At 41.3% G+C, this 13146-nt stretch overlaps 1 protein-coding gene across 1 annotated transcript in view; it reads left to right on the top strand.

Moving 5' to 3' along the window:
* Positions 1–13146, top strand: part of serinc5 (serine incorporator 5) — a 94106-nt gene that overhangs the window by 42483 nt on the left and 38477 nt on the right. The window contains exons 2-4 of the mRNA XM_063049338.1: positions 1674–1841; positions 7673–7851; positions 7949–8031. Coding sequence (XP_062905408.1) covers positions 1674–1841; positions 7673–7851; positions 7949–8031 — 430 coding nt within the window. The remainder of the gene's footprint in view (positions 1–1673; positions 1842–7672; positions 7852–7948; positions 8032–13146) is intronic.

Below are 13146 nucleotides of genomic sequence, written 5' to 3'. Positions count from 1 at the left end.
GAGGTCAGGCTAAATGGCCTATAATTTACTTTCTTCTGCTTCCCCCCCTTCTTAAAGAGTGGAGTGACACTTACAATTTTGCTGTCCTCTGGAACACTCCCAGAGCCTAGTGATCTCCCAGATCATTACTAATGCCTCCATAATCTCTTCAGCTACTTCTTTATGAATGCTTGAGTGTAGTCCATCTGGTCTGAGGGACCTATCAACCTCAAGACATTTCAGTTCCCCAAGCATCATCTTAGTATTAGCAACTATACTCTGACACTCTTGAATTTCTGCTATACTGTTGAGTGCTTTCCACAGTGAAGCCTAGCACAAAATACACGTTTGTCTACCATTTCTTTGTCCTCCATTACTTCCCCTCCAGCATCATTTTCCAGCAATCCGATATCTTCTTTTACTTTATATATCTGGAAAAAAAACTAAATATCCTCTTTGATATTTTTGGCCAGATTTTCTTCGTCTTGCATTTTTTATTTCCTTGTGGCTTTTTAAAGTTTCCTTCTGTTGGCTTTTTACTTTAAAAAAAAAAGAGCCTCCCAGTACTCTAACTTCCCACTAATTGTTGCTCTATTATATGCCCTCTCTTTTCCTTTTATGCTGTCTTTGACTTCCCCTTGTCAGCTACAGTTTGTAGCATCCTGCCTTTTAGAATACTTCATCTTTGGGATATATTTATCCTGAGCCTTCTGAGTGTCTCCCCACCCCCACCCCTCAAGAAACTCTCGCCATTGCTCTTCTGCCATCATCCCTACTAGTGTCCCCTTTCAATCAAATTTACCCAGCTCCTCTCTCATGCTTTTGTAATTCCCTTACTCCACTGGTACATCTGACTTCATCTTCTCCCTTCAAACTGCAAGGTGAATTCTATCATATGATCACCACTGCTTCCTTTACCCTAAGCTCCCTGATTAAATCTGGTTCATTACACAACACTCAATCCAGAATTGCCTTTCCCTTAGTGGGCTCAACTACAAGCAGCTCTAAAAAGCCATCTTGTAGGAATTCTATTAATTCTCTCTTTGGATCCATCTCCAACCTGATTTTCCCAATCTACCTGCATTGTGAACTCCCACAAGACTATCATAACATTGCCCTTTATACATGACTTTTCTATCTCCCATTGTAATTTATATCCTACATCCTGAACACTGTTCAGGGGCCTGTAGATAACTCCCATCAGGGTCTTTTTAACATTCCAGTTTCTTAACTCTATCCACAAAGATTTTACCTCTTCTGATCCTGTGCCACCTCTTTCACGTCTTTCCAATGAGATGATAAACCTGATGGAAGCCAGGTCTCTATTGGATGAGTTTATGGAAGCAAATACCATCCTGCAAGGCATTAACCTTGCAATGGGAAGTAATTTTTAAAGCAGGATAGGCAGAAATAGGCTGAATGTTCTTGTGCTAAGCTGTAAGATTCTAAATTAGTTTTTCCCCTTGCAAAAAGCTTAGAAGAGTTGGCTATTGAACCTCTCAAGCCCTCTCTGCCCATTAAGATGACAACTGATAGTTTCCCTGTTGCCTTCCCTTTATAATGCATTTCAAAGATTAGCTTTGTCAGATTGGTTTATCTGACAAGAAAATGGGCATTCTGATTATTGTTGGCCATTTTATGTTGATGTAATTCTTCAATAATTTATTAAAGCATTTGTTTTCTTCTGCCCTCAGCTGGCGTGCTGTTGTGGCTCCAATGACTGCTCTCTCTGCTGCAGTGGCTGTCCAAATATTAAAACATCTACAGGAACTCGGGTCATGTACACACTCTACCACATTCTGGGAACTATGGTGTGCTTCCTCATGTTGTCCCCAACTGTGGGAGAAACATTGAAGACTCATGTAAGTAACAAATCAGTGACACTCTCTCTGTTCTCATAGATACCACCTAATGTGTGGACTATTTTCAGATTTCCTGTGCATGTAGTTTTTGATATTCAACTTAAGTCTAGTTCAACATATCTTTTTGTTGGCCCTTCATGGGAAGGGGGTGTTGCTGACGATACTGCATTTATTGTCCATTCAATTTGCCCTCAGCTGAGCAGCCAATTAAGAATCCAGGTGGATCTACACTCAGCTGTTGATGAAACTGGATAAGGATGTTAGAGTTCCTTCACTGGAGAAGATTTGTGAGCCTTTTATGAGAATCTGATTGAAAGCATGAATGCTGTAAGGCACCAATCAAATTGACAAGGTCAGGATGATATGAAAGGGAACTGAATATCCTAATCACGAGAAGTTCTGCAGATGCTGTAAATCCAAAGCAACACGTACAAAATGCTGGTGGAACTCTGCAGATCAGGCAGCATCTATGGAAATGAACCAACAGTCGATGTTTCAGACCGAGACCCTTCTTCTGAACATCATAATTGTATTTAAACAGAGAAACCTGTGTTTTATATGGGGGGCGGGGAGTGTGAGGAAGTCTATATCTTAGTTATACAGCAAGGAAGGATGGCATTTGACCCAACTCATCCATGCCGACTATGACGCCCTGTTTGGCCAATGCAACTCGAAACCCCTCCTGTCCCAAGTATCTTTAAATGCTGTAACTGCCTCAACCACATTCTCTGGCAGCTCTTTCTATACACACACCACCCTCTTGCCTCTTGGGTCCTTCTTCAATCTGTCATCTCTCACCGTAAACCCATTTGCAGTTCTCTAGTTTTAGTTTCCCTTCTGGGGGGAGGGGTGTGGGGAAGACTTTGTGCATTCGCCTTATCTAATTCCCCTGCTGGTTTTCTGTGCCTCCATAGGTCACTCTTCAATCTCCTACATTCCAAGGAATGAAGTTCTAGCCTGTCTGTCCTCTCCATAGAATACAGGCCCTCAAGTACTGGCTGTGTCATAAAGTCGCCTTTGCTTGTTATAGATTGATGCTTTTCATTTCACAAGGCAAGCAAACTGTACACAATTCTCCAAGTGCAGTCTTGACAACAGCAACATAATATGCCAACTCCTCGACTTAACACCCTGACTGGAGGTCACTGTGTCAAACACCTGGCCTTCATCAGCCCATCTACCTGTGGCGCTGCTTTCAGTGAACTGTACTTGTACTCCTCGGTCCCCCTGTGCCACCATTGAACTCGGGGCCTGATCATTCACTGTGCAAGGCCTATGCAGCTTAGGATACTGCTGAGCGGGACAACCTACTGCGGGGAGCCGCAGCGACCATGTCCCTAGCACTGAGTTTGGTACTGTGGCTCAGAGGGGAAGGGGGGGAAGAAGAGGACTGTAGCAGTGAAAGGGAATTCCACTCGGAGGAGTGGGCATGAGATTCTGCGGATGTGAAAGAGACACATAGATGGCATGATGTGTCTCAGGGCCATCTCGGATTGGGTCCATAGTATTCCAGAGGGGGAGGGTGAACAGCCAGATGTTGTGGTACTCATTGGCATCATAGGTAGGAAAAGAGAGGAGGTCCTGAAGAGAGAATTTAGGGAATTGGGTAGAAAGCGGGACCTTCAAGGTAGTATTCTCTGATGCCAGTGAGGCTCAGAATAAGATGATTTGGCAGATAAATACATAGCCGAGAAACTGGTGAGGGGTCAGAGCTTCAGATTTCTGGATCATTGGGATCTCTTCTGGGGAACGCACGACTTGTGCAAAAGAGACAGGTTACAGCTGCACCCAATGGGGACCAGTATCCTTGGAGGCAGATTTGCAAGAGCTGTTGGGAAGAGTTTTAGCTAATTTGGCAGGGAGATGGGAATGAGAGTGATCAGGCTGAGGATGGGACAGTTGGTATACAAGCAGATGTAATGTATAATGAGACTGCCAGGAAGGACAGGCAGATGATGGCAAAATCTCTGTCAGTGGTATGAATTGTGTAACATGTGGACAAAATCAAAAAGGGTGATGGATACAGGATTGTTATATCTGAATACACGCAGTATATGGAATAAAGTAGATAATCCTGTAGCACAGTTAGAGATTGGCAAGTATGACATTGTGGGTATCAAAGAGTCATGGCTAAAAGAAGATTATACTTGGGAACTTAACATTCAAGGATACACAGTGTATCGAACGGACGGGCAAGTAGGCGGGGGGTGGGGTGGCTGTATTGATTTTTTTTAAAAATCTAATCCTTAGAAAGAGGTGACATACTGTATGGTCAGAAGATGTAGAATCTTTGAGTAGATTTAAGAAACTGCAAGAGAAAAAAGACCCTGATGGGTTTTTTATACAGGCCTCTGAACAGTAGCCAAGATGTTGGGTACAATTTACAATGGGAGATAAAGTGCATGTCAAAAGGTCAATGTTACAATAGTCATGGGGGATTTCAATATGTAGGTAGATTGAGCCCACCAGGGGAAAAGCTGTTCTGGATTGGGTGTTGTGTAATGAACCAGATTTGATTAGGCCGCTTAAGGTAAAGGAACCCTTAAGAGGCAGTGATCATATTATTATATAATTCACCCTGCACTTTGAGAGGGAGAAACTAAAGTCAGGTGTAACTTTATTGGAGTGGAGTAGAGGGAGTTACAGAGGCATTCGAGAGGAGCTGGCTAAAGTTGATTGGAAGGGGACACCAGCAGGGATTATGGTAGAATAGCAAAGACTGGAGTTTCTGGGAGAAACTTGAATGGCTCAGGATAGGTACATCCCAGGGATGAAGTATTCCAAAGGCAGGATGCTACAAACTGTGGCTGACAAAGAAAGTCAACAACAAAAGCAAAAGTTAGGACATATAATAGAACAAAAATTAGTGAGATTTTGGAGGATTGGGAAGCTTTTTAAAAACAGAAGGCAACTAAAAAAAACAATAAGGAGGAAAAGATGAAATATCAAGGTAAGCTAGCCAACCTCTTCCCCCCACTGAGGAAATAACAGGCAGGTTGGACAAAGGAGAGTCAGTGGGTGTTGTGTACTTGGATTTTCAGAAGGCATTTGATAAGGTGCCACAAATGAAGCTGCTTAACAAGTTAAGAGGCCATGGTACTACAGGAAAAATACTAGCATGGAAAGAGGTTTGGCTGTTTGTCAGGAGGCAGAGTGGGAATAAAGGAAGCATCTTCTGGTTGGCTGCTGGTAACTAGTGGTGTTCTGCAGGGATTGGTGTTGGGACTGCTTCTTTTTGTGTTATGTCCATGATTTGAATGATGGAATTGATGGCTTTGTGGCCAGGTTTGCAGACAATACAGAGATAGGTGGAGGGGCAGGTAATGTTGAGGAAGCAGGGAGGCTGCAGAAGGACTTAGACAGATTAAGAGAAGGGGCAAATAATTGGTAGATGGAGTATAGTGTTGGGAAGTGTATAATCATACACTTTGGTAGAGGGAATATAACTGTAGACTATTTTCTAAACAGGCAGAAAATTTAAAAATGTGAGGTGCAAAGGGACTTGAGAGTCCTTGTGCAGGTTAACTTGCAGATTGAGTAGGTGGTGAGGAAGGCAAATGCAATTTTAGCATTCATTTTGACAAGACTGGAATATAAAAGCAAGGATGTAATGCTGAGGCTTTATAAGGCACTAGTGAGGACTCACTTGGAGTATTATGAGCAGTTTTGGGCCTATAACCTAAGAAAGAACCCGCTGATATTGGAGATGGTTCGGAGGGCGTTCACGAGAATTAATTAAAGTGTTGGCTTATGAGGAGCGTTTGATGGCGAGGAGCCTGTACTCGCTGGAATTCAGAAGACTAGGGGGTTTCTTATTGGAACATATCAAATGTTGAAAGTCCTAGATGGAGAGGATGTTTTCTGTAGTGGGGGAGTCTATGACCAGAGAGCACAGCCTCAGAATAGCGGGACGACCATTTAAAACAGATGAGGAAGACTTTCCATAGCCTTTGGGTGGTGAATCTGTGGAATTTATGGCCAAAGGTGGCTGTGGAGGCAGGGTATTTGGGTGTAAATAAGGTGGAGTTTGATAGATTCTTGCCGTGTCACGAGTGTGTGAGGTTATGGGGAGAAGGCAGGAGAGTGGGATGAGGGATAATGGCTGAGCCGTGATGAAACAGTGGAGCAAACTCAATGGGCCAAATAGTCTAATTCTACTCATGTCCTATGGACTTCCCAAAATGCAACACTTCATTTGCCAGTCCTTGACCCGCTTACCTAGCTGATCAAAATCCTCCTGTACTTTTTCATAAGCTTCTTCAATGTCTACAATACTACCTAATTTATCTTCTGCGAATCCCTGCCTTGTACATTTGCTTTCAAATTGTTTAGACATGAACAATGAAATCCCAGTACTGACGTCCTTGGTACGAATCTAGTCATAGGTATCTAGTCCAAAGAATGAATCTTTGTCTGCACTGGGTCTGAGTGGAGGAAGTTAAGAATAGAGGAACTGTAAACAAAGTAACAAAAACTCCTCCTATCTTAGTTGGTTTTTAAAACATTTCGTCCATTTAAGACTTTCTTCTGAAATGCTAATACTATTCTGGTTTGGGTAGAATCTGTCCCTAAATTAAACCTATCAGCAATCATTTTTCTTCATGCTTTAATGATTCTTGCTTTGATATGGTTTGTTTATGTAGTGATTCATAGGAAACTTTAGATCTTTGCATGAAAGAATTATAAATCTGTTTGAAATTGAAAGTCTCATTATTCATGAGTTATCCTATTCCAGATTGCCCACAAACTAGAAATGTTGAAGGGGTAAAATGTTTACTAAAATCCTGATTTTTGTGTAGGTTGACATTGCCGTACTGTATAGGTTTTTTAAGATTTTGCAGTTTATCTTGAAACTTTTCCTGTGTTACACTCTGCAATTAAGAAATGTGGTGACAAAGTAAAAATTACTGTTGGTTTGCAAATTGCAGTTTGTTGTAAGCTTTGGAGCTACTGTATAAAGTCTGAGGCAATATTACAATGTACAGTAGGTCCGTGAGTCAGTCCCAGTTGGGGGAATCAGAGGTGGAGAGGGTCAGCAATTTTAAATTCCTCTGTGTCCTCATTTCAGAGGATCTATCCTGGATTCAGCATGTACTGTAAGTTTAAATATAAAGAAAGCACAGTAGCGCCTCTACTTTCTCAGAAGTTTGCAAAGATTCGGCATGTCATGTAAAACTTTGAGAAACTCCTAAAGATGTGTGGTGGAGAGTGTAATGACTGGTTGCATCACAGTCTGGTATGGAAACACCAATGCCCTTGTACAGGGAAGCCTACAATAGATGGTAGAATGGTGTCAAGGAAAGCAGCATCCATCATTCAGGACTCCCATCATCCAAGCCATGCTCTCTTCTTGTTACTGCCATTAGGAAGAAGGTACAGGAACCTCGGGACTCCCACCACTAGGTTCAGGAAGAGTTATCACCTCTCAACCATCAGGCTTTTGAACCAAAGGGATAAGTTCACTCACCCTATCGCTGAAATGTTCCAACAATCTGAGAATTCACTTTCAAGGACTTTTCATCTCCTACTCTCTACTTATTGCTATTTATTTATTATTATTTTATTTCCTTTTGTATTTGCAGAGTTTGTTATCTTTTGCACATTGGATGGGGGCAGTCATTCTTTGGTTCTATTGTGTTTCTTGTATTTTCTGTGAATGCCTGCAAGAAAATGAATCTCAGGGTAGTATATGGTGACATATGTACTTTGATAATAAATTTACTTTGAACTTTGAATTGGATCTAATTACATACCTTGTGATTTCCCCTCTGGCTTCCCTTACATCTTTTTCTGTACTCCTAGTGAAACATTTTCAACCCTGCTTTTTACAGGTTCCTTTCTACAATGAATTTTGTAAAACCATTCAAGCGGGTGCCGGCTGTGATAGACTTGTTGGTTACTCCGGTGTTTACAAGGTCTGCTTCGGAATGGCTGTATTCTTCTTCATTTTCTTCATCCTGATGATCAATGTTAAAACCAGTAAAGATTGTCGAGCATACCTCCACAATGGGTAAGTGCCCTTGATGGACCCAAAGGTCATTAAGTGAAAGGAAACAGTATTCTCTTTTAGACTAAGCCCTTCCTAAATCTCTGCATTCTGTGCTTAGGTTCTGGTTTGTGAAGTTTGTGGTTTTGGCTGGAATGTGTGCAGGGGCTTTCTTTATACCGGATCAGGACACCTTTCACAAAGGTAAAGCTATTTGACAACTTAATCAGTTTACTCTTTCATTTGACACCTTTGGAAAATCAGAAGCCTTTGAAAGCTTTCCTAAATGTAGATGTACTTTTAATGCTGTACTTGTGTATGTAAGCTGTCTATTGTCTTTAAAGGGGAAAAAAATCTTTAAAATTGCTATATTAAAATGAGTGCTGTTAACTAATGTAAACTTATTTTAAAAAGCTATACATCCAGGAAAATGTTTCAGGAACTTTGCTTGCTTGAAGAACTATGGACTAGTTTGCCTGACGTCATTAGTCAGGGAATGCTGGAATCTGTTGTTAAGGAGGTGATAACAGGGCAAATGGGAAATAATAGTAGGATTGGGTGGAGTTATCATGGAAATTGTTTGACGAATTTGTAGCGCTGTTTGCTGTGGCAGCAAGTGGTGTAAATGGGAGAAATCTGTGGCTATAATGTAGCCTTTAATAAGGTGCCACTCAAGAGGATATTAAACACAATGGAGCAATTGGTGTTGGTTAATGAACAGAAAGCTCCCAAATCTGGAAAAATGAGAGAAAATCTCATTATTTGAAATTCATGTAGGGTTTATAGGGTAGATGTGGAAACGTTTCCTGTGGCTGTGGTGTCCAGAGTTGGGAGTGCTCTATTCAAAACCAATATGAAGTTTCTTCACCCAAAAGGTATGAATCTTGGTACTGTGGAGTCTTGGTCACTGAACACAGACTTGGATTGATATATTTATGGACGTTTCAGGATTTATAGACAGTAGACAATAGGTGCGGGAGTAGGCCATTTGGCCCTTCGAGCCAGCACTGCCATTCACTGTGATCATGGCTGATCATCCACTATCAGTATTCAGTTCCTGCCTTATCCCCATAACCTTTGATTCCACTATCTTTAAGAGCTCTATCCATCTCTTTTTTGAAAGCATTCAGAGACTTGGCCTTCTGGGCAGAGCATTCCATACATCCATCACTCTCTGGGTGAAAAAGTTTTTCGTCAACTCTGTTCTAAATGGCCTACCCCTAATTCTTAAACTGTGGCCTCTGGTTCTGGATTCACCCATCAGCAGGAACATGCTTCCTGCCTCCAGCGTGTCCAATCCCTTAATAATCTTATATGTTTCAATAAGATCCCCTCTCAGCCTTCTAAATTCCAGAGTATACAAGCCCAGTCACTCCAATTTTTCGACATATGACAGTCCTGCCATCCCGGGAATTAACCTTGTGAACCTACGCTGCACTCCCTCAATAACAAGAATGTCCTTCGTCAATTTAGGGATGTAAGGAATGGGTTAATGACATGAAAGACCAGCCATGATCTGATTGAATGGTGGAGCAGGCATGAGGCCCAAACCTTGCCTCTTAATTCTTTTATTAATGTATCTAACCTGTTTATTCTTTCCTGATAGTACAACTTCTGATTTCTGGTAACAGTAGTGGTAAATTGAGTATTTTTTACCAGTCCCTATATATCTTGCCTGTAATATGAAAACCAAAAATGTACCTAACACTTGTTTAATCTGTATTCAGTCAAACTTTGGCAAGATGCATTTACTTTTCAATTCTGCTCTATAGAAGTAGGTCAAACTGCTTTGTTTATTTTTAAACCTCTCTCACTCACTTGGATTGTGGAGAACTGGGCTGTCCCCAGCCTATCCTCAGACTGTCGGTCAGCGACACAAATGACGCATTTCACTATGTTTTAACGCTTCAATGTACATGTCACAAAAAAAGCCATTTATTTTATTTTTACATATACACATTTGCTCCTTTAACTGATTTTAGTTTTTTAAAAAATCTTCATTCTACCACATAATCATTCATAGCAGTTTAGTGTGTTAAAATTCCTTGGCTAATTACATCCCTCTTTGATGGTTACTTTGCTGCAATCTTTGGTGACCTCAGATTGAGGTCATCTGGAAATTTTAAAGTTGTGACTTTTTAAAAAAAGTGTTAACTTGTAGTATTACTGGTCTTATCTGGAATCTCGTTCTACTTCCTGAAACCTTTATTTCTACTTTCTCTCTGAAGCCAGCAAGCTATTTACTCTGCTAAACCACTGCAAAGTCTCTGTCTCCTGGCTAATTACTCTTTTTCCTCTAACTGCACGTTTGCTGACCTTAATCTAATACAGTGGATTCTGCTTATTGGGACCAGTACATTTTGCCACATGAAATGGTTGCCCCAATTAGCCAAAGTTTCATGGAAATAGTTAAAACATATAGAAAAGACGTGGTTTGTCCATCGTCGTCGATGAAGACCTCGACACCGTTATCATGATGATGGTGGTGTCGAGACTAGCGCTTGATTTGGATTTAAGTGAGGGAGAGTTGCGCAGCGTCAGCCTCACTCTCTCTTCCCAATTCCCATCTGGATCCAGTGGCAAGACACGAGTCAAGACGGCTGGAGATGGGACTAGGCACAGTGGATGACCAGGACGTCTTCTGTGTCTTGTCGCGCTCTACGCGTTCCACGACGCCTGCAGAGACCGCCTTCTTAACCGTTGGACCTTCCATTGGTCTCGTCCGCTCAATCCACTGGAGTCTGTCTTCACATGCTGGGATAGACAACCCCCTATCTCACCGAGGGTTTGAGACCCGTCAGCTACCCTCATCTGGTTTAGCCGGCTTGTCAAAGCCGTTGCCGGGGGTGTGGCCGCTGTCGCATGTAAACAGCTATGGGGAGCCACAGATGAGAGCTGAGTTCCATGTGGGGGCCAAAGGTGGACAAACCGCCTTGAAAAGGACACAACATGTTCCCCCACCAGAGGTGCTACCCTTCTCTGACACCCTATACACCCCATAGAAAAGACAAACCACTGTTTAGCTAACAATATGTACTTAAATGAAATACAGAACAAATTAGAACACTCTAATATTACTACAGTACTGTAAAACTGCATTATTTCCTAATAGCTATCGTCCAGTGTATGCCACTGTGTTCTTTTGACTGTAAATGAACAAAATCAACGCAGATACCTAGCGTAGATTATGGACTGCCTTCCTACAATGCTTTTGCCAATTACATCCTTCAAATCTTCATTTTCATTGTAACATTCAAGACGATTGTTGATACCGTCAGATTCTTCATAGCTCCTAACTTGTTGAAACAATGAGATTCTTTCATTTTCACTCCTAGCATGTTTCTAGCATCTCCAACTCTGAATACTTGAAACCGTGGTGAGCAAAGTAGTTCTGAATTGTCTTGCTGCTTATTTCCCGCTAACTATTAGTGACGAAAATCACTGCTTTTTGAACGCAAACACACAACTGATGCTATTTAGAAACTGTTTGCTCTAAGCACTCTGTAGTGTCTAATGGCCACATGACTAATGCTAGTTAGAAACTGCTTGGTAACACACTGCTGTCCCAATTACGTGACATAGTGTCTCAAGTAAACAAAGGGAGTCCCGGCAACTTTCTCATTTAACGTTTGTTCTTTAAGAGTTGTCTCAATAAGGCTGCCCAATTAACTGGAATCCACTGTATTATGTAATAACTTGCAGAAGAACCTTTGCATATCTAGGTAAGTATGTCAGCTACATGACCTTTTTAAAATTTCCTTTGCCATGTCAAAGAATTTGGTTGATTGGTAATGCCCAGCTTCCAGTTTTAAAATCAAAGGATGGTTAGAAACCAAAAAAAAAGGTGTTTATCCTTTATTATCCTTTAGTAGCAATTATACTTGGTATTTATCACCTATACTAAACTGGCAAATAATGCCAGTGTGTGAATGTGTCTCCTTTTTTGTTCAAGAGCTTGATGGTTGAGGGGTAGTAACTGCTCTTGAACCTGGTGGTGCAGGTCCTGAGGCACCTATACCTTCTACCTGATGGCAGCAGTGAAAAAAGAGCAAGGCCTGGGTGGTGAGGATCTTTGCATGCTACTTTCCTACAGCAAAATTTCATGTAGATGTGCTCAATGGTTCTTCATTACCTTCAAAATATAAAATAGTCTCTGTTACTTTAAAATGGAAAAGGCTCTTGTCTTTGGTGGTTCATTTCGGCCCCCCCCCCATTAATAAATCTTGTGCTGAATTCTGTATCCTTTCTAATAGGGTTACGAATGAAGCTCCATTCTGGATTTTTTTTAACCTACTTTCTCTACTCAGTTAGTTCTGGCATAGTCAAAGTGCTAGTACCTTTTCTCCCCTCTTCTAAAACTATTTGCGTAATTCTTTCACCTCCCTTCAGTATTAATTCTTGAGCCATCTGTGTTAGTGAGGCACTTTACAAACTTTTATTACAGGTTATCCTCCTGATGGCTCTGCCGCCTTTCGCTACTAATCTTGGATTGTTCAATTAATAGTGCTAATTTACCATTCTTTTTCTCTTTTCTGAGTATTTTTGCAGCACTTAATTCCCAGTCATTTTCTGTCGCTGTAGTTTATTATTCCTACTTGGTATGTGTTTGCAGGCTATTAGTAGCAGTTTTCCTTGCATGTTATTAACCCTCATTTTATGTTGGTAACGTGCAACACTGTTTATTCCATGGCTATTTGTATTCTACACTAGGTTAATCCTATGTTTGTCTTTTCTTTCTTTTGTATGTATTTAGGCTTCTTTTGTATTTTGAAATTTCCCCTCTTAGAACCCTGGACAGTTTCCAAAGTACACATGGAATTTTCTGGCTCGGCTGGAGATTCTCACAGCAGGATGGTTTCTTGCCAGTTCTGCACCTTGAACATAAGTTCGTGCCCTGTGCTTTATCAGCAGTTTTGTAGTTTTATAATTCAATGTTAGGAATTTAAAAGATCTGTTTCATGTGGAAAAATTCTCATTATTAAAAGTTGTTCCAATGCAAATTCAGAATGTCCTTTTGTTGGAAGCTTGTCATAGAGACACAAAACATGGAAATAGGTCCTCTCGAGTGCCTTTTTTTTTCATTTCCCTCTTGAATCCATTGCAATTTGCCTGTCGCCACAATAGGACAATGGCGGATGCAATCTCAATGGCTCTCCACACGGCTTTAGGCCCCTTGGACGACACAAACACCTACGTCAGGATGCTGTTCATCAATACCATCATTCCCACAATCCTGATTGAAAAGTTGCAGAACCTGGGCCTCTGTACCTCCCTCTGCAATTGGATCCTTGACTTCCTAACCGGAAGACCACAATCTGT

Source organism: Mobula hypostoma, chromosome 5, assembly GCF_963921235.1.
Source record: "Mobula hypostoma chromosome 5, sMobHyp1.1, whole genome shotgun sequence".
NCBI lineage: Eukaryota > Metazoa > Chordata > Chondrichthyes > Myliobatiformes > Myliobatidae > Mobula > Mobula hypostoma.
Note: the sequence above shows the minus strand (reverse complement) of the source record. Positions and strands in the feature narration are given on the sequence as shown.